Here is a 19,590-nt window from a genome sequence, read left to right on the forward strand (position 1 = left end):
ACATGTGCCTTATAACTTTTTCTCGACGTTTCCCTCGAAAAAAATTTTTACCACTGAGTTGATTGATTTTTCACTTCGTAATACGAAGTGAAAAATTGAGTTTGAAGCCTGTAATAAGTATACAAAAATCAGTTGTTCTTGAAAAAATGTCTGAAGTTCATTGGTGGCGCCCCCTACAATTAAGAGTCAAACTAAAAGTATAGTCGAATTTATAGTATTAAAAAGTCCCCGAATACCAATTTTTATCCAAATATCGACATTATTTCAAAATTTATTCACGAAAAACCAAATTGGTCTATTCAGAGAGAATATAGAAAAATTATTACAAAAGTAGTAAATGAGCAACATCGAAAAAATATATATCACTCTTGAGGGTTTTCGTTAGATAATTTTCTGGATCTAATGAAAGGTTTAACTGTACAAGAATGGATAGTATTGCCTCGTCCGACGTTTGGTAATGAAGCCCATTGGAAAAGATTAGTTTGTTTTGGAAACTCAGTCACAGTCATGTGACCGTCAGTGATACATCTCGTGAAGGGCGCTCAGAATCGGTTGTGATCACAAAAATTATCCAACATGTAAGCAAGATCATTGAATATATCGACTTGTGACATACTGAGATAAAAGCATTGCTTGGAATATAACAGACTGAGATACATGAATATTTAGATATGAAAAAGATGTTCTAGATAGACTACGCACAATTTGACATATGATTGGGTTTAGAGACATCAGTTTTTCAGATTTGCTTCTGATGTGCTTTTGAATAATAATGAAGAAGAAATTTGTTTGAAAGCTATGTGATTACCATATTTTACAATAGCCAAATATTAAATGTTCAAATGATTGCAACTGATAATGACATCATATAATGTTGATAGGACATCAACTGTCCTAACAACATTAACATTTATTTGATCTAACGCTTCATCCAAACTCAATTCCATATAAACAAATTTATCATATAACATCTTGATACCCGTAAAGCAGTGCAATGATTTCATTTTTTGAGCAAATGATTTCTTTCATCAAAGTAAATAAAGTAGTCATTTTTTTTTAAAGCAAATTCGCATCAACCTAGTGGTTATTAGTGAGTAGTACAAGTTTATAATTTTGTTATAATTTCGATACATTTAAGAAATTTGATAATATTTGGCATATTACAGTTTCTGCCAATAGTGTTGTAGATATCTAGGGAAAAGTTAAAGTTGTTTCGCTGCACCCAGTATTTTGGACAATCGGTGAAAATGTGCTCAACACTCAGTTTTGTTTCACATATGTCACACATTGGCTCTTCGGTGTGATTTAACAGATAACTGTGCGTGAGTTTGGTATGACCCAACCGTAGCCGATTGATGAGCACTTGATGTTTTCGGTTGTTTGTTTCATCAGGCCACGGTTTCACATCATATTTGATTGTACGTAGTTTTGCCCCGGACACTTGCCACTGATTTTGCCATTTTTGGATTATCGCTGTTTTCACCATTGTTTTAATGTCTGTAGATACTACTCGACACTACTTCCGATTCGGTAGAGGTAATTGCGCCACGAGCACATTCGTCGGCTTTTTCATTGCCCTGAATTCCAATATGTGATGGGATCCAAATGAAACTAATATTTTTTCCAAGTTGCTGGATCAGATGAAGTTCTCTTTTTATTTTTTGTGCAATTGGATTTTTAGGATATAAGCGCTTAAGTTCGTATATGGAGCTAAGTGAATCCGTTAAAATGATATAATTATCTCCACCTGTCGCATTGACATAGACCAGCGCACGGTAAATTATTTACTTTTTTCTTTTTGTTGTTTTATTATGTCTTATGTATTGTTGCTCAAAACCAGGGGAGTAGGTATATTAAGGCCCCGGTATCAAGTCACATCAATTTCTGGAAAATGTCTCCAAAATCGGAGTCGAAATGGCGAACACAAAACTCCATATATATATATATATATATATATATATATATATATATATATATATATATATATATATATATATATATATATATATGATGAGCTGTTTTCTCGGGTTTCGCTCCGTGTTCTGTGTATTTTCTCCCCATAAGGATTATTTTCACAACGTTTCGGCAAAGTCTCATTTGCCATCTTCTGGTGATGTCTGGTTTTTTTCAACTAGAGTGATTAATTCGAACTCTGTGTCTCAATTTATAGGGATGGATGTTTCCCTTTACCTGCGTTGCTGCCACTACCTGTGTTTGCTCGACTACCTGTTTTGGTCTTATTACCTGAGCTGCCTCTCCTGTCTCTGTTATTGTACCTGTATTGTCATGTACCGAGTTTTGCCTCTGGAGTTGAGCAGTCTGATTGCTTGTGCGACGCGATAAAACGGATTTCCATGTTGATGGTAATCTTTGCGCATCATCCCTCTTGTTCATATTATTAGGTCGTTTTTCAATTTCGATAGCCTCTCTGATTGTTGGTGAGTAAAAGTTTTCGTTGCTTGCTAGCATTTTTGTGTTATCGAAATTTATGTTATGTCCTGTTTGAAGTACGTGTTGGAAGAGAGAAGACGTGGTGACTTTTCCCTTCACTGCTAGTTTGAGTTCATCTTTGCGAATGTTGATTCGTCTGTTGGTCTGGCCGATGTAAGTCCTGTCACAATCATGGCATGGTACTTCATACACTCCTTGTGATTCCAGTGGTATCTGATCCTTGGGATTACGAAGCATGGACCTTATTGTCCGTTCTGGTATGAACGTGTTAGGAATCACACGTTAAAAGGTAAGACCTCGTTAATCCTTAGCTCGCACAAGTTTCGACTTTTGAGGGTTGTCGTTCGTAGGGGTGCGACAGCTGGTTAACGGAAAAACAGATTTTAAACAGACAGATTTTTATGTCGGTGAAGAATTCTGCTGATTTTATCTGTTGTTCCTGCAATATATGGTAGTGTGGTTGTTATGACCGGTGTATCTCGAGTTTATATATATATATATATATATATATATATATATATATATATATATATATATATATATATATATATATATATATATATCAGTCACTAATGATATTTCAAACTCTATTATAGGTTTCCTATCCCAGACTTTCGAAATGAAAATATTAGAACTCCTTGGTGGAAAAAGAACGTAAGACAAGATTACTTGATGTTAGATTGCTTGGATTTGGAACTGAAGTCGTCCTTTCAGCCAAACCAAGCTTTTCAGGAATATAACGGGCATAGTAAAGAACTGAACATTTACTATGTAGAAAGTGACAATGCTATTATGGAACATATCATTTCCACTCAGGCCGATGAAAAAGCTTCTGCTTCAATGGAAGACCTGTCATTAGAAACAAGGTAGGCAAATAGAAGTGCTGTTAATGACTCCCTTATAATCTTTTTATTATTATACTTTCATTGAAATCTCATTCCTTGATTAGGTTCAACATAAAGATTTTTCCAACAAAATCAAATGATTTAGAGGATTGTTTGGAGCCTGAATCAGAACCTATGGCTTCATCTTGTCGTGGTCTGTTTGAAGAACAGACCAATCCTGACCCGGGACCATTCGGCTCAAGAAAAAAGGTGCATCAAAGCGACATTCCCCTCTCAAAATTGAAAGGTGGTAAAAAAGGTAAGATTCATAGAATTGTATAAGAAACTGTCAGATGAATAAAATAAAAATTATGTGAGGCGATAATAAAAAACCATAGACCTAACAATTAATAAAAAAATTCAATAGTGTATAATAACTTTCTGACATATGTGCTTTCAGTATTTTTCAAAAACTGTACAATTGCTTTGAAACCACATATTCCGGAAGATTGGTGTAAATTTTCAAACAAATGTATCTATTATTACATTTTCACCGTGGGTTCGATAATAATTAACCACACTATACATTTCAGTATCACATTGTTAATACAACACAAAAACTACAACTGAACTTTAGACTAATACTGGTAGAAAAGTCAGTTTTCTCTTTATCCTCGGAGCAAACGGCAACCTGCCAATATCCGCTTTTTAGATCTAATGTTGATAACCACCTAGATTCAGCTAAGATGTTCGAAGTGTAATCTATTCTGGGAAAAGGTAACTGTCCTTTCTGGTGATATCGTTAAGCCTTCTGTAGTGTACGCCTAATCTTGTTGATCGATCTGTCTTAGTCACTATAGGTGACAATCAGGGGCTGCTCAATTATTCGATTACTCCTTCCTCCAACATGTCCTTAACGGTGTATGGTGGTTGACGTATAGCAGGGGTCGGCAAGTAGTTTTGGGTGGGGTCCAGATACTGTGGAAAAATTTTAACGAGGTCCAGAAAAAACAACGGATTATAATTTGGTGCTACCTATATATTATTTTGGATTCAAATAAAATTCTGAATTATAAATCACAAGACATAAAATTAATGTGATAAACTACACTGACGGTCTTGAGCCAGTTTTTTATAGTTTGGTTCTCAATAGGAACAGCAAATTCAAGTGTTTTCTAAGTGGGCGTCCGTTAATCTCCAAAAAATATATGTTTTTGAAAAAAATCAATATTGAGAAAGATATTTCACATACGTATGTTGAGCCAAACATAATGGCCAAATTTATAGCTAGTTTCTTGCAATTTTCATGTACGGCCCAAAATTCTTCAGTGAATACTCTATTTGAAGTGATGCCTTTCACAGATTCAACAACTTGGCACCACATCTGTCCATTCTGTTGCAACATCAACTAATTCGCACAAACACACACACAGGCTAGATAGGAAACCAATCAAACCATATTAGTTGTAGGTACTTGAAAAACAGGTTAGCTAGGCAACTTATTGAAGTAAAATAAGTACTAAGTTGAATTATATGTGACTCAAAAATATTATTTTAATTAAAGGTATAGTATGCGGACCGCGGTACGCCTGTTGCTGACCGTTGGTGTATAGACTTGGTATGGCTTCATCAATGCTGTGTTCAAGCCACCAGGTCCAGCAATCTCCCGGTTTTGAGAAAGATTCTGGCGTTTTCCAGTATAACCACCTTGTAGCAATCATAAGGCTGAGTCGGCACGTCGAGCAGAATTTCCCCATTTCTAACTTTCAACAGTTTGTTTCCTATATCCACCACGAATCAATAGGGGGACATGATGTCTTGTCACAAAATGAATTCGATATTGACCACTAATACCTTTGTTTTCATTTCATAATTTTCAAGCATAAGTCTCACTTCAGCTTCTCCATTAACTGTCAGTCTATCTCAAGTGGCTGCTTCCAGAAGGGGTTCTACTGATAACTTCTTCAAACTGCTTGTTTTGGAAACTCGGCTTTCATTACTGACAGCAGTGCTCTAGTATCGACAGTGGAGAGGCACTGGTGAACATTTAGATATCCATCGAGCAGTAAGCCGTTACTTTTGCGTCCTATCATGGAAATCAAATACCTGGGGGCTTGGGATGCAGCAGCCAATGTACACCCCTAACACTGGCTGAATTTATTTTCTCCGAACCTTGACGCTCTCTTTCGGGTGATTCCGAATGCCAGTCTCTTCTCTCCTCGGATCCCGAACGTGATCGACAGTCCTGCCTTAAATGTCCTTCCCTGCCGCAGTTATAGCATTTAGACCGCCCTCTTGCGCAGGATGCAGTTCCATTCGTTCAATATTTCTTAAGGAGTTTCTCTAGACCTCTTAGACATTAGTTTTCGCTGATGGCCCTCACTAGAACTCATCGTTATTGGCGCGAAGCTCCGTGTTGCAATCCCCGTCGATGAAACTATGGACACTAATCCAGTGGGTGAAGTTAGTGGGTTCTTCTGGATAGGCCAGTTTTACCAAAACCCAATGTAAATCGCTATTTTCACACAGGCACTGCTCTTAGAGCGCCTTAAGGATTTTCCTGTAGTGCTTGTGTTTTGTCCTTAAAAAAACTTTCAACTTAAGTCCCAAATTTATGACGCACTGTTTGGAACCTTTGCTGTAGTAATGAATATTACTGGAGTTTTTTCCCAACACCAAATCGGTATTTTTAACACCTCGACACGTGTTTCGATCACCAAGTGATCATCTTCAAAAAGGAAGATTAAAACTCCTCTTTAAAACTTCCTCTTTGAAGATGATCACTTGGTGATCGAAACACGTGTCGAGATGTTAAAAATAACGATTTGGTGTTGGGAAAAAACTCCAGTAATATTTAAGTCCCAAACTCCTGCAGACTCTCGGATGGACCACGAGTCCTCACCTCCGGTTGAGCTTGGAAAATTTATTGAAGGTGCTCACTACCATACCTGACCTTTAAAGCTGATACGATTTCTTCATAATTTTTCTGCTTTTTCACTGGAATATTTTGCAGAACTTCGGAGTTCCAGTATAAAAGCTGTCACTTTCTCCTTCTTTTTCCACCCATTAGTTTCCGCAGCAGCTTCATTTTGTCTGCGACACATTGATCATGGAGATTTTCCATCGAAGCTTGGAGTCTTAATAAAACTATTGCTGGAATGGAGCAATGTTGTTTCCGATTTGCATTTTTTCACAGCGATTTTCTTCGGCTCCGAAGTACCCGGAAAACCTCTTTGAATTTTCTTCCGATTTCTTCAAGCCCCTTTTCAAATTTTCATTCATTCCCCTCAAGCTTTTCATCGAATACTTTTTCAAATTCCTCTTTTGTTTCCTGAAATACTTTTTCAAATTCTTCCTGAATAAATTCCTGTACCTCCCCTTTACTCATTTGGAAATATTTCAATTCTTCAAATAAATGATTGTCTCTTCCTTGTTTCTCCTGAATATTTACCAATAATTAAGATCTTCCTGAATTCAGTAGCAATTCACAATCTTTATTTCAGCATAATCAGTCTTCCTCTATCCTTCATTCTCCGCCATGCCTACTCGAAAAACCTGGAACATTTTTTTAAGTTCTTTCATACTGTCGGAATCGATACTCCTTTCCACCATAAAACAGAAAATTTTCAGTTAATTATTCCACTTCTGACATCAAATGTTACTTTTTCCCTGTGTATTCGATAATAATTACCACACTGTACAATTGAACTCAACTTTGTTTCACTATCACACTGTCAATACAACACAAGAAGTTTAACTGAACTTCAGACTGATAGTCAAATGTCTATCGCCTTATTAGCTCATTTTGTACCATACTTTCAACTAGGCTTGGCTCCTCTGCCTATTAGTAGAATAACAATGAACACCAAAAATTGTTATATGGAGATGAGAATTGCAATTAGAGGAAGAAAGCATTTATTTATTTAAATTATTTATTTAAATTTCTTTGGAAGTATATATAATATATTTTATGGTCTAAACGAAGTATTGATTTATCTCCAAATTTTGAGTGATATGATTCAGTCAGTAGTTGTTTTGTTTGTCTTGTATTCTGATCATGGATTAGAGTCCCCAAATTGAAATTAAACATTGTAGGTTCAAATATATCAACCAAAAATATATACATTTAAATTATTTCATAGGAATGAAATAACTAACCTTAAATAATATTTGAATAGAACTGGCCGATACTTGAATAAAATCCATATTGAAAAACTAATCAATACAGTTTATTGTACGATTTTCACTACAAAAGGGTCTTACAAAATCCGCGACACGTGTTTCGCTATTAGTCTAAGAGCCAGTGAGCGGCTACCTGCATGTATTTGACCAGACTTAGGTTTTTGTACATTGAGGCGCCTATACCTACCTTACATGATATAGGACCTCACTAAGCCCAACGTGGTGGACGCGGTGAGTGCGCAGGTAGGACAGGTATCAATTTTTTAGTAATTTTAAATGCATTTGACGACGTTTGCCGTTTTGTTATTTTGAAATATATTATTATTGTGAACGGAAAATAATAATGGCTGAACATTACCTCGCGTTCAACATTGTGGCAGACATATTTGAAAATGTTAAAAATAAATGTTTTTCAAAGTAATTGACGAGATCTGCCATTGATACATTTCACTTATTATAGTTTCAAAAACTTATATTGATTAGGGCAGAAGTATTCAGTGCGTACAAGCATCAGAAAACAACAAAATCTGAGATACTACCCGGTCAGATGTCTATGTATTACGATAACTGTTTTACATCAGAATAATGTATTTATGATTTACTTAATTACTGCATTTATTGAAATTGAAATTTTTCATGTAGTTCATACAATATTTAAAAAATTTGACGCTAAAAAAGACGATAAAATACGTAAAAATTTTAATTATCAAAGTATGTTTAGGTAACATACATATTTATTAGTATTCATTATTCTTCATTCATCATCATCCGGGTAATGTTCATCGTTGTGTAAATCATCTTCATCATCAATTGAGTCAGATTCTGTAAAAATTAAACGTAAATTGTAAAATATTAATAATTTATAAATAGATTTGAACATATTCAATAAAGAATTGATTTTTATCAACTTACCAGGAATATTGTCGAAAAAAACTCTGAAATCATTGGTGGTGTTGAATAATCACCTTTAATTAGTCGTTGACTAGTTAAATAATCAGGTAATTTTGTTTTAGATATTCCTAAAATTTTCTCTCTCAAAATATCAGCAGCTGCTTGAAAGGTATCTTGGTCTTTTAGGTGCGCAAATAATGAGTCATCAATAATTGAAACGCCCTTAGGAGCAACAACTTTTTTCTTGTTTGACGTCAAAATTTGAATGTTATCATTAAATTTCTTGTGAATTTTTTCTTGTAAATAATGCGCGGCAAATATTGATGCTGCATCGGAGCCTTCACTCAATTCTTTAAACATATGGAGATACTCTTTATGCAAATATGACAAAAAATAACAACGTCCCCGTTTTATGACATTCTCCTCAATTAAATTACAAATTTCTCTATAAACGGTTTCATGTGTCTCTGAGAGATATGCCATGAAGTACAGAAAGGACTTTTCACCAGTGACCGTTTATGATTTCTAAAATTTTGTCAACAAACATCATGATAGTATACTTCATCAGAGGCAACACTTTGTATTTTTATCAAAGTTTCATTGTGAATTTCAGAATATGGTTCCAACTTTGATAAGATATTTATATGAAATTAATTTTTTTTTGAGTACGTAATGGCTCATTCTTAGACTTACATTGTTTATTTCTTTTATCACAAAAAAAACACAAATTCAGGTTTGCTGAAGCCACAGTTTCAGGATTCTGAACAGTTAGTGGTGCTGCTGAATCTTCTAATTGTATTTCCTCGAACGGCTGATCTACTGCGACCTTAATATTTTTTTCACAACTTCATCTATCTCAGGAACGTTCACGTCATTCAAAACGGAATCCTGTACCATTGCATCATCAATTATTGAACTATTAACTAATGTTGATGGTTGTTCAGTCGCAGACGACGACGTTCTTTGTAATGAAACTTTTTTGTTGGCATCTGCCAAAAATTTTTTTTTAAAACTGTAAACGTCTTATAAAAACTACTATGATAGCCGGCATCAAAAATATCTTCCGGTAAAATTACATCGTTGTATTTTAATTTATGAAATTTTCGTAACCTCAAAATATTTCGACATTTTACCATAGTCTCTTCCGAAAATATCAATAATTTTTCAGTTTTTGATGTGTCACAAAAAACACACTGCACTTTATCTATTTCACTCGACATAATGTCAAAAATATTCAACACCAATGAACAAAATAAAATAAAGCAAAACTATCAATTTTTTTAAATTCACGCAACACGAGGCATCTATATGAAGGTTGACAAATATACTGAATACATCTGACGGAAACCATTAGATCTGGGATTATAATAGAGCCCTCTCAGGCATAAATCTTATATTATTCAAATGGCACGTAGTAAATATCAGAAAAAATATTATAGGCTAGAATGGGTACAATAGTAATACTTTGGAGTGATTAAGTGAATCATAAATACATTATTTTGATGTAAAACAGTTATCGTAATACATAGACATCTGACCGGGTAGTATCTCAGATTTTGTTATTTTCTGATGCTTGTACGCACTGAATACTTCTGCCCTAATCAATATAAGTTTTTTAAACTATAATAAGTGAAATGTATCAATGGCAGATCTCGTCAATTAGTTCAAAAAACATTTATTTTTAACATTTTCAAATATGTCTGCCACAATGTTGAACGCGAGGTAATGTTCAGCCATTATTATTTTCCGTTCACAATAATAATATATTTCAAAATATCAAAACGGCAAACGTCGTCAAATGCATTTAAAATTACTAAAAAAATTGATACCTGTCCTACCTGCGCACTCACCACGTCCACCACTTTGGGCTTAGTGAGGTCCCATATCATGTACGGTAGGTATAGGGGCCTCAATGTACAAAAACCTAAGTCTGGTCAAATACATGCAGGTAGCCGCTCACTGGCTCTTAGACTATATGCAATAGCTTCCTCAAGATTATGCAAAACCCTTTTATAGTGAAAATCATACAATAAACTGTATTGAATAGTTTTTTTTTTAAATAATATTCCTGAAATTGGTCCAATTGTTTCATAACATCTCAATATGAGCATTCCAACAAACATTCATCAGTGTCATTGCTTTTCGAGTTTGAAAGCCGTGGAATTTTGGAATTTCTTCCTGACGTTTCGCTGGCGCGAGTGGCTAGCTTCTTCAGAGGTTTAACCATCATGGCTTGCTGACCGATGACTACCTTTTAGGCTTCGTAAAGCGTATTTATGCCTTATCAGGTAATCCGTTGTATTTGTACCTGCATTTGTACCTGTATTTGTACCTGCATTTGTACCTGTATTCGTACCTGCATTTGAACCTGGAAAATTAACAATTTTGCGGCATTTTGTCCTGTTCGTTATTCTCGAATTCCTTAAAATGGGGTTCCATATTTGATTGAGTTTCACCGCTTCTTCTTTTCTGTTGAAATTATCCGTGTGTTTGTGGATCTCTATTGCCTCCCGTACCAGTCGGCTATGGTATCCCTACTTGGGAGCAATTAGTTATGTGTTTTCAAATAAGATTCTGTGGTCTCTTTCACTCAGTGCGTGTTCTGCCACAGCTGACTTGTCTGTTTGGCCTAGTCTGCAGTTCCTTTTATGCTCTTTTAGTCTTGTTCCCATGGATCGTTTGGTGGTTCCGATATATACCTTTCCACAAGTGCACGGTATACGATAGACCCCTGCCGCTGATAATGGGTCTTTTTTGTCTTTAGACAAACCACATAATATTGTTTGAAAACATAGAACTAATTGCCCCCAACCAGGGATACCATACCGACTGGTACGGGAGGCAATAGAGATCCACAAACACACAGATAATTTCAACAGAAAAGAAGAAGCGGTAACCCTCAATCAAATATGGAACCCCATTTTAAGGAATTCGAGAATAACGAACAGGACAACAGGCAGCAAGATTGTTAATGTTCCAGGTTCAAGTGCAGGTACGAATACAGGTACAAATACAGGTACAAATGCAGGTACAAATACAACGGATTACCTGACAAGGCATAAATACGCTTTACGAAGCCTAAAAGGTAGTCATCGGACAGCAAGCCATGATGGTTAAACCTCTGAAGAAGCTAGCCACTCGCGCCAGCGAAACGTCAGGAAGAAATTCCAAAAATCCACGGCTCACCTCAACCGTGAAAGTCTAAACCATTATGTGAAACTTTCATCAATTTTTGACAATATTCAATGAGGCCAAAATCTTTTTGTTAATGATTGTGATTATGATTTGACACGCCAGATGAAGCCATTGTATGGCGAAACACGTGTTGCGTTTTTGTAAAACAATTTAGTGAAAATCTCACAATAAAGTGTTTTTGGAATACGTATGATTTGAAGCATTTGTCAAGAATGAAGACAAGTTACGCCTAGCAAACAAAATGCATTTCATGATGAAAATAGAAGGTATATTTAGTAGTCTTTACTTTTGAAAATTGGTTGGGAGGTGTCTTGCCATTCCGAATTGAATATAATAATAATAATAATAATAATATTTATTCACCATTTGTGATACATAGCGTATATATAGTAGGCCAATGGTTAATTACAAAGAACAGTACGTCACTTATGAATACAGTTATGAAATCAAAGCTTAAATAAAAATTAATATTTGCGTATACAAAGGAATAGGTACAAATAGATATATAAAATGCTAATTAAAAAATAAATAAAATATGTAGCAATTTTGCTTGCAGTAGTCAAATAAATAAATTAAAAAAATATATATACGTATATATATATATATATATATATATATATACGTATATATATATATATATACACATATATAAAAAACGATGAAATCGCCAGTCAGAACACTAAAACTAATGCAAAACTGCAAGTGAAAAATTTGAACGATTATATATCTTATTATTCTTCTGTGAAAGAATCCTCTAAATATTCCTTATGACTGTAGTAACATTTGTCCAGTAATAAGTTTTTAACTTTCTTACTGAACAAATTTGCAGAATTCAACCTCTTTATAGAAAGTGGCAGTCTGTTATAAAAATTTATGGCATAATATAATGGGGATTTTTTTAAATGATCACTCTTAGTGATCACTCTGTTCTCTTCTGTGTAATAATATAGGATCTGCAACGCCGCCTCAACCAAAATAGACTTCAATTGTCTTATAGCATAATATGCCTTATTTACATTGGAACAAACACTATCTATTTGCTTGTTCCAAGTCAAGTCCAAGTAGGCACCTAGGAATTTAACTATATTTAATGTTTGGATATCAATTGTACATGAATCATCGCATATTTTTCTAAAGTGAAAATTAATAGATACTCAATTAGAGACATTCAGTATTAGCTTGCTATTCTGACAGTAGGCACTAAGTTCATTTAGAACACCATCTAGTTTGATAGTAAGTTGCTCTATATTATGGTCAGATATAGTAATGGTGGTGTCATTCGCAAACATTATTATATAACCCTCTTCCATATCAAAAAGCAGTTCATTAACATAATATATTACGAACACTAATGTCCCAAGCACTGAGCCTTGAGGCACACCGAGATACACACTTCGTGGTTGCAACAGTACTTTTATGTTGTTTTATATATATTTTATATTCTTTGTATCAGGTATTGTCTTCTAGGTTTGTAAAGACCCCTGTGTGTTTCAGTTACACAGGATTCAGGTGAGCTACTACTACCCGGAGAAAAGCACGAAATAGAGAATTTCATGAAGTCCGCAATTGCAAGTTCAAAATTCCAGATTGAAATAGTCTTGCCGATTGTGACAGCACAGCTGACTTCAAAACATAGTTTTGAAAAACTGTATAATAGGATCAATAATGACTTGTTACTGTGGACGCCAAGTGCGCCTAAACCGAGAGCAAATTTATATCGCACTGGTTATTCAAACTACAATTACGGGAATAAAGGATTAACGGCTATGAAGGGTGCCTTTGACACGTTTACAAGTGGCTTAGGTTTCAACAATGGTGAGTGTGCATGTAATTTCATAGTCAACCTGTATCTCATTTTTATTGTCTCATTGGTAATTTTGTCTTAATGCTTACTTCACGACTATATACAGGGTCTTTCACGACGAGCGTTCGTTAGGAATATATGGAGAACGAATCAAAATAAAAACTTGAAATTTTTGTGGTAGTGGGTTTTACAAAATGGCCTTCTCAACTAAAATATTTTCAACTCCTGGCCTCTTTCCGTTATACCGGAAGTTCAGGGCAACTTCCTTATTTCAAATGGAACACCCTGTGTTTTATTACATTTTTGAATTTCTCAGCACATTTTAGGCCCACTTTGTATAACAATGCCTATACCCAAATTTGACAGTTACACCACCACTCCGAAAAAAACATAACTCATAAATAGTAATAGCTGAAAATTTGAAATTTCACAGAATCACACGTTAAGCATCAAGTCATGAACAGGTCCATCGAATTTTCGAAAATAATTTACAGAGTGGTCGAAATTTCCACCTAAAACATAACATCGAGAAAACTGATCTGTCTGTCTGTTTTAAAATCTGTTTTTCCGTTAATCAGCTGCCGCCCCCATACGAACGACAACTCTCAGAAGTTGAGAAACTTGTGCGAGCTATGGACTAACGAGGTCTTACCTTTTAACGTGTGATTCCTAACACGATTTTTTCAAATGGAAACCATACACTATTCTATTAATTTTGGATACTACGAAAATAATGAAGATTTCCTGAATTTAATAATCATTTATGGTGAATGCAATAAGATAATGGACAGAACTTGTCGTGTTTTCGCAGAAAATTTCCAAATCTACACAGACCCAATAAAAATATTCTGAGAAGACCTCTAAGAAACTGCCGAAACTCGTAAACAATGAGGACATCGAAATTGTAGTTTTGGCCTACTTCACAGCCTATCCAGAAAATTCGTTGAAAGATGCAGAAAAGTCACTTAGAATTTCACGTTCGTCGATAAACCGGATTTTAATAAAACATAAGTGGCGTTCCTTTAAATATCACCAGATGAAGCCAAATTTTCCAAGAATGGTATGTACAACCGCCATAATAGTCATTTTTGGGCAGCAGAAAATCCAAAGCTGGTTCGCCAGCGCAACTTCCAGGATTCATGGAGTTTTAATGTTTTTTGCGCTATAAAAAAAGACCGAATTTTATGTTTATATCTTTATGAAGATATAGATATTCGGATATAATTAGGAATGTGGTTGGTGAATCCATAAGGCATGTTTCTGAACAATACCGTTTCAAGTAATGGTATCAGATGCATGGAGCCCCTGCACATAGTACTGATACCGTTACTGGGTTGTTGAATGGGATGTTCGAAGTTCAGTGGCTTTGCTACAATAGGTCATTTAAATTTCCTCATCGCTCTCCAGACCTGACGCCACTGGACTTCTTCATCTGGGGATATATCAAAGAAAATGTTTATACGGATCCCATGAGTGATAAAGAAAACATGAAACGAAGGGTTCTGAGAGCTTTCAATAATTTGATTCCTGACTCCATACAGAAAGCTACAAATAGTGGTATGCAAAAAAGAATACATTCTTGTTTAAAACAAAACGGCAATGTGTTTGGATATCTGTTGAAATGAACCACAATATTATATGAATTCAATATCAATAAACAAAGATATAATTCACCTCTCATAGTATTTTATTTCATTCCATCCATTTTCATGTTGAGTTACCAACGACAGAGTTAATATTAGTTCATTTGTTTTCAAAGCTTTCTTGGTTTGGTATTGCTTCGAATGATTTACATTTCAAATTTTTCCCTAAATCGGATATATCTTGCCAGGGGTGTATTTTAGGTATAGGACATTCTTCATGAATTTGATATCTTTTTTTTCGTAGTATCCAAAAATAAAAGAATAGTGTACGGTTTCCATTTGAAAAAATCGTGTTTCATCAGTTTTCTCGATGTTATGTTTTAGGTGGAAATTTCGACCACCCTGTAAATTATTTTCGAAAATTCGATGGACCTGTTCATGACTTGATGCTTAATGTGTGATTCTGTGAAATTTCACATTTTCAACTGTTACTGTCTATGAGTTATGATTTTTTCGGAGTGGTGCTGTAACTGTCAAATTTTTCAGAAAAAAATTAAAATCTCGATAACTAACAAATTTGGGTATAGGCATTGTTATACAAAGTGGGCCTAAAATGTGCTGAGAAATTCAAAAATGTAATAAAATACAGGGTGTTCCATTTGAAATAAGGAAGTTGCCCTCAACTTCCGGTATAACAGAAAGAGACGGGAAGTTGAAAATATTTTAGTTTAGAAGGCCATTTTGTAAAACCCACCACAACAACAAGTTTTTATTTTGAATGTTCTCCATATATTCCTAACGAACGCTCGTTGTGAAAGACCCTGTATATTTCAGTACTTGTAATTACTGCCTTTTTCAAGTCTTAAATAATTCTATTATGAACGACTTGACTACCATAGATATTGAGGGTAAATTTACGTTATTTTCCGACGAAACTACAATACTATGGTACAAAACCAACACTAATGATCTATAAAATGTCATTTGCTCTGATATTTCGAAACTCTCAGGCAAATTTATTAGCTTTCAATGTCTCAAAAACCAAAGGTTTATCCTTTAATTGCATTCTTGATAATATTCCTCGACATTATTACAAAATCAGAAAAATAACAATAAAGATCTCAATTTTTAATTCCTTAGATGAACTTTGTATAATATTTTTGTAGATTCCGATAGCGACAGTGGAGATGAGTCAACAGATTTGTATTACTCCTCAATCGATAGCCGAAAGAAATTGAAAAGTAGGGATTCGAGTATGAAGGGTCAAAGTAACCTGTCTTTGAATCTGTCTTTCCATCGGGGATTGGTTTGCATGAATCCCCCTGCCCGGGATTCGACAGGGAACGTTATTCCTGGACAACAAGGAGAGATCGTACTCAACCTGGGAAATACTACTATTTTCTTTGTCAGTTGTTATAAAGGTGATGAGGATTTAAGTTACTTCACTGTAGTAGGATGTGGTGCTCAGCTGTATCATTGCGGTAAGATTTACATTCTAACTATAGTACAAAAGAATATGCATCCGTCATCAATAAAATACATACCTTTTGTAGCAAATAACTGAAATTAGGCACAAAAGTTGGGTACGCCCTAGTTTGTGGGTCCAACTGAAAAAACTATTAAAATAATACAATAATGTAGAATGTTCTCCTAATTATGATTTTTGATTTCGAAAGAAAGTGAAGACTATATTTTTAGACCACATCAATTCAATTATTAATACTTTCCCACATTTTATATAGCATCCTTTTCTCCTACGAGTAAAGAAAAACAATTTATTTCAATGTTACTTTAATTTAATGTTAATTTAATGTCTCATATACACGTTTTACTTTACTAGACTTGTCAACAAGATGTTCAGATCTTGGGTAATAAAGCATATTTTGATTTGATTTTAATTTCTCGTCAGTGTGTTCATGAGATTTAACACTTAGGAATGGTAAAAACAGTGGATGATTGCTTGTTTGGACGACGGCTTGCACCTAGTACATCGAAGAGAGGTAGTTATACAATCTCTAGACCGCAAGCCCATGGGGGTCATTCTATACCTTTCCAAAATGTACGATCTTCATAATTCTGAAGTAAAAAAATGAGTTTCAGCCTCATGCCGTCTACGGCTTTCATAAATTTAGGTATTATTTAAGACTGAGATTTTTCCTAACCAAATGTATATGTAGGAACAGGAATATGAGGAAAAAAATTTTCATTTTTGAAAAAGTGAACTATATATGCAAAGTAAATTTTGTACGGTTTTTGTGAAGTTGGTTTTTATATTAAAAAGGTCATTTATTTTGTCATGCCTTGCAAATTCTTGGGTTCATAGAGTTGAATTAGAGTTTGAGGTAATTTATTCTTGTATGAATATTACTGGAGTTCTTTTCCAACACCAAATCGTTATTTTTAACACCTCGACACGTGTTTCTATCACCAAGTGATCATTTTCAAGAGGAAGATTAGAGAAAGTTTAATCTTCCTCTTGAAGATGATCACTTAGTGATCGAAACACGTGTCGAGGTGTTAAAAATAACGATTTGCTGTTGGGAAAGAACTCCAGTAATATTTATCACTACACCAAAGGTTCCAAACAGTGCATCATAAGTATTCTTGTATGGTTGATCTTACTTTCACCACCCCGGAAACAATTAATTCGTACTGCATGACCACATAAATGACCGTTTTTTATTTTATTTTTAACGTAAGTTATGACTTTTTTTCATATTTTCCTGCCTCTTTTTTTTTGTATGATGTTCGGTTAGGGTTATTGTTTTCACTTTTAGATTTTCATGGGCACCACAACTGACGGAATTAGGTTAAAACTCATTTTCTACTTCAGGACTGTAAAAGTTATACATTTTTTAGAAGTATCAAATTCCCTAAAAATTCAGCATGGGTTTACGCTCTAGAGAGTTGTCGGCAATTTCTTAGATTTTCAGACCAATTGTTAAATATGTTCAAAAATTTGTATTGTTTACATTGGAAAGTTTTTATTGTTTCAATTTTTCTATACTACACAAATAGTTGTTTTCACAACTAATAAACTATGGACATTTCATGGTTTTTAATAAGTGAATTTAATATTGAAAGTATACATTTTAACTTCAAATTGATATTGGCTCCATGTAGTGTTTCGCATACTGAAAATATTCAAATTGCCAGATATACTAGTGACGAATTGCATGAAATTGGCCCAAAATTGTAATAAGGAGTTTTCAATTTTATTGATATCCAAATGAAAGTGATTCTTCATTACAAAGTTGGTGTGTTCGGAGCAGTGGCTACGTTATTTTGTTTTCATTAGTTCGTGATAAGATGCAAAAATTGATGACATATGTGTATTCTTTCTTCACCGAACTATATGTTTTTAATAACCATTTGCATATTTAGCGATTTTGGATAAGATCAGTGAAAATCAAGGATATTTATTCACTAGTAACTTCCAATTAGTATACAGATCATTAACACTCTCTTGCTCATTTAGAACAAATTTATTATGAATAAATATTCGTTTCCCATACACAAAAGTATGAGAAACATATTGAAATGGTTCCACTTCAATTTCGCTAATGAATTGTATATAAATCAAAATACTCATGTGAAATTCGATCCAAATCACAGGAAAAAAAATCAACATACGCTGTCTGTTGACTACTTTTTCCAATCCCTCCTTGCTTTCCTGACAAACTTTTCCAAATTCTTCCTGAAAATATTCCTGTACCTTTCCTTTACTCACTTGGGAAGATTCTAAATCTTCCAGTGAATGAAGGTACGGCTGATTGTATTCAATTATACCACTTCCGACACCAAATGTTACGTTTTTTTCTGTAGGTTGACCAATAATTGATTACACTGAACAATAATACAACTTAACTTTATTTCACTTCAAATACAACAAAGACTTCAACTAAAACTTCAACTATTATTCGAATGTCTATCGCCCTACTAGATCGCTTCGCGTACCGCACTGTAACTTTCACTTGACTGTCTCGATCTAGCGTTTATAATATGGTAATCGAATGCGGTAGAAAATTTGAATTCCATCGAAGTTGTTAGTATTATTCTCGCTACATTTAGAGCGGCAGCGAACATCATACTTTCGTACGCTTTTAGCTACGTCACAATTATTTTATGGCTACCAGTGGCGGCCGGCAATATTTTCTTTAGGGCATGATTCACAATATCAATACTCATAGACAACAAAATTGTGTTGTCCATAGACTCTCCTTGAGAAACGTATGATTTTGAGAAAAATGTTATCGGGGACATAGTTGAAAGCAACGGGTATTCTTCAAATAAAGTAGGTGTATGAGTTAATTTGGAAACATATATTTAGGGAGAATCATCATAAAGACAAGATATTGGAAAATAAAAGCCGGGGATATACAAATTAAGCTGTAAGAACTATTTCAAAGAACACGTAGCACATATCCGACTTCGGAGACAAGAAAAATATAATATCGGTCAACACGCCGTGAAGAAAGACTATAAAATGAATGAAAATTGTTTGAAATTTGAATTGAAAGAGAAATATTTTTAGGAGATATAAATTTTTGGAAATGAAAGGTTTTAGCTTTCTACTCCTCCATCTTTATACAGAAATGTGGAAATCTTCCAAAGAAAGGAAGAAAGTAATTAATTTCAGAATGAACTCTTTACAAAGATA

The 19,590-nt window shown here is 34.4% G+C and overlaps 1 protein-coding gene across 3 annotated transcripts in view; it reads left to right on the forward strand.

Annotated features, from left to right (window-relative positions):
- The window catches only part of Atg2 (Autophagy-related 2), a 151,450-nt gene that overhangs the window by 60,495 nt on the left and 71,365 nt on the right, over nt 1-19,590 (forward strand). For all 3 annotated transcript variants that reach the window (XM_074186199.1, XM_074186200.1, XM_074186201.1), the window contains 4 exons: nt 3,048-3,317; nt 3,401-3,594; nt 13,038-13,358; nt 16,097-16,411. In XM_074186199.1, coding sequence (XP_074042300.1) covers nt 3,048-3,317; nt 3,401-3,594; nt 13,038-13,358; nt 16,097-16,411 — 1,100 coding nt within the window. The remainder of the gene's footprint in view (nt 1-3,047; nt 3,318-3,400; nt 3,595-13,037; nt 13,359-16,096; nt 16,412-19,590) is intronic.

The sequence above is a fragment of the Leptinotarsa decemlineata genome, unplaced genomic scaffold (genome assembly GCF_025532065.1).
Source record: "Leptinotarsa decemlineata unplaced genomic scaffold, Ldec_3_MD MMD2_tig00078422_RagTag_RagTag, whole genome shotgun sequence".
Lineage (NCBI taxonomy): Eukaryota > Metazoa > Arthropoda > Insecta > Coleoptera > Chrysomelidae > Leptinotarsa > Leptinotarsa decemlineata.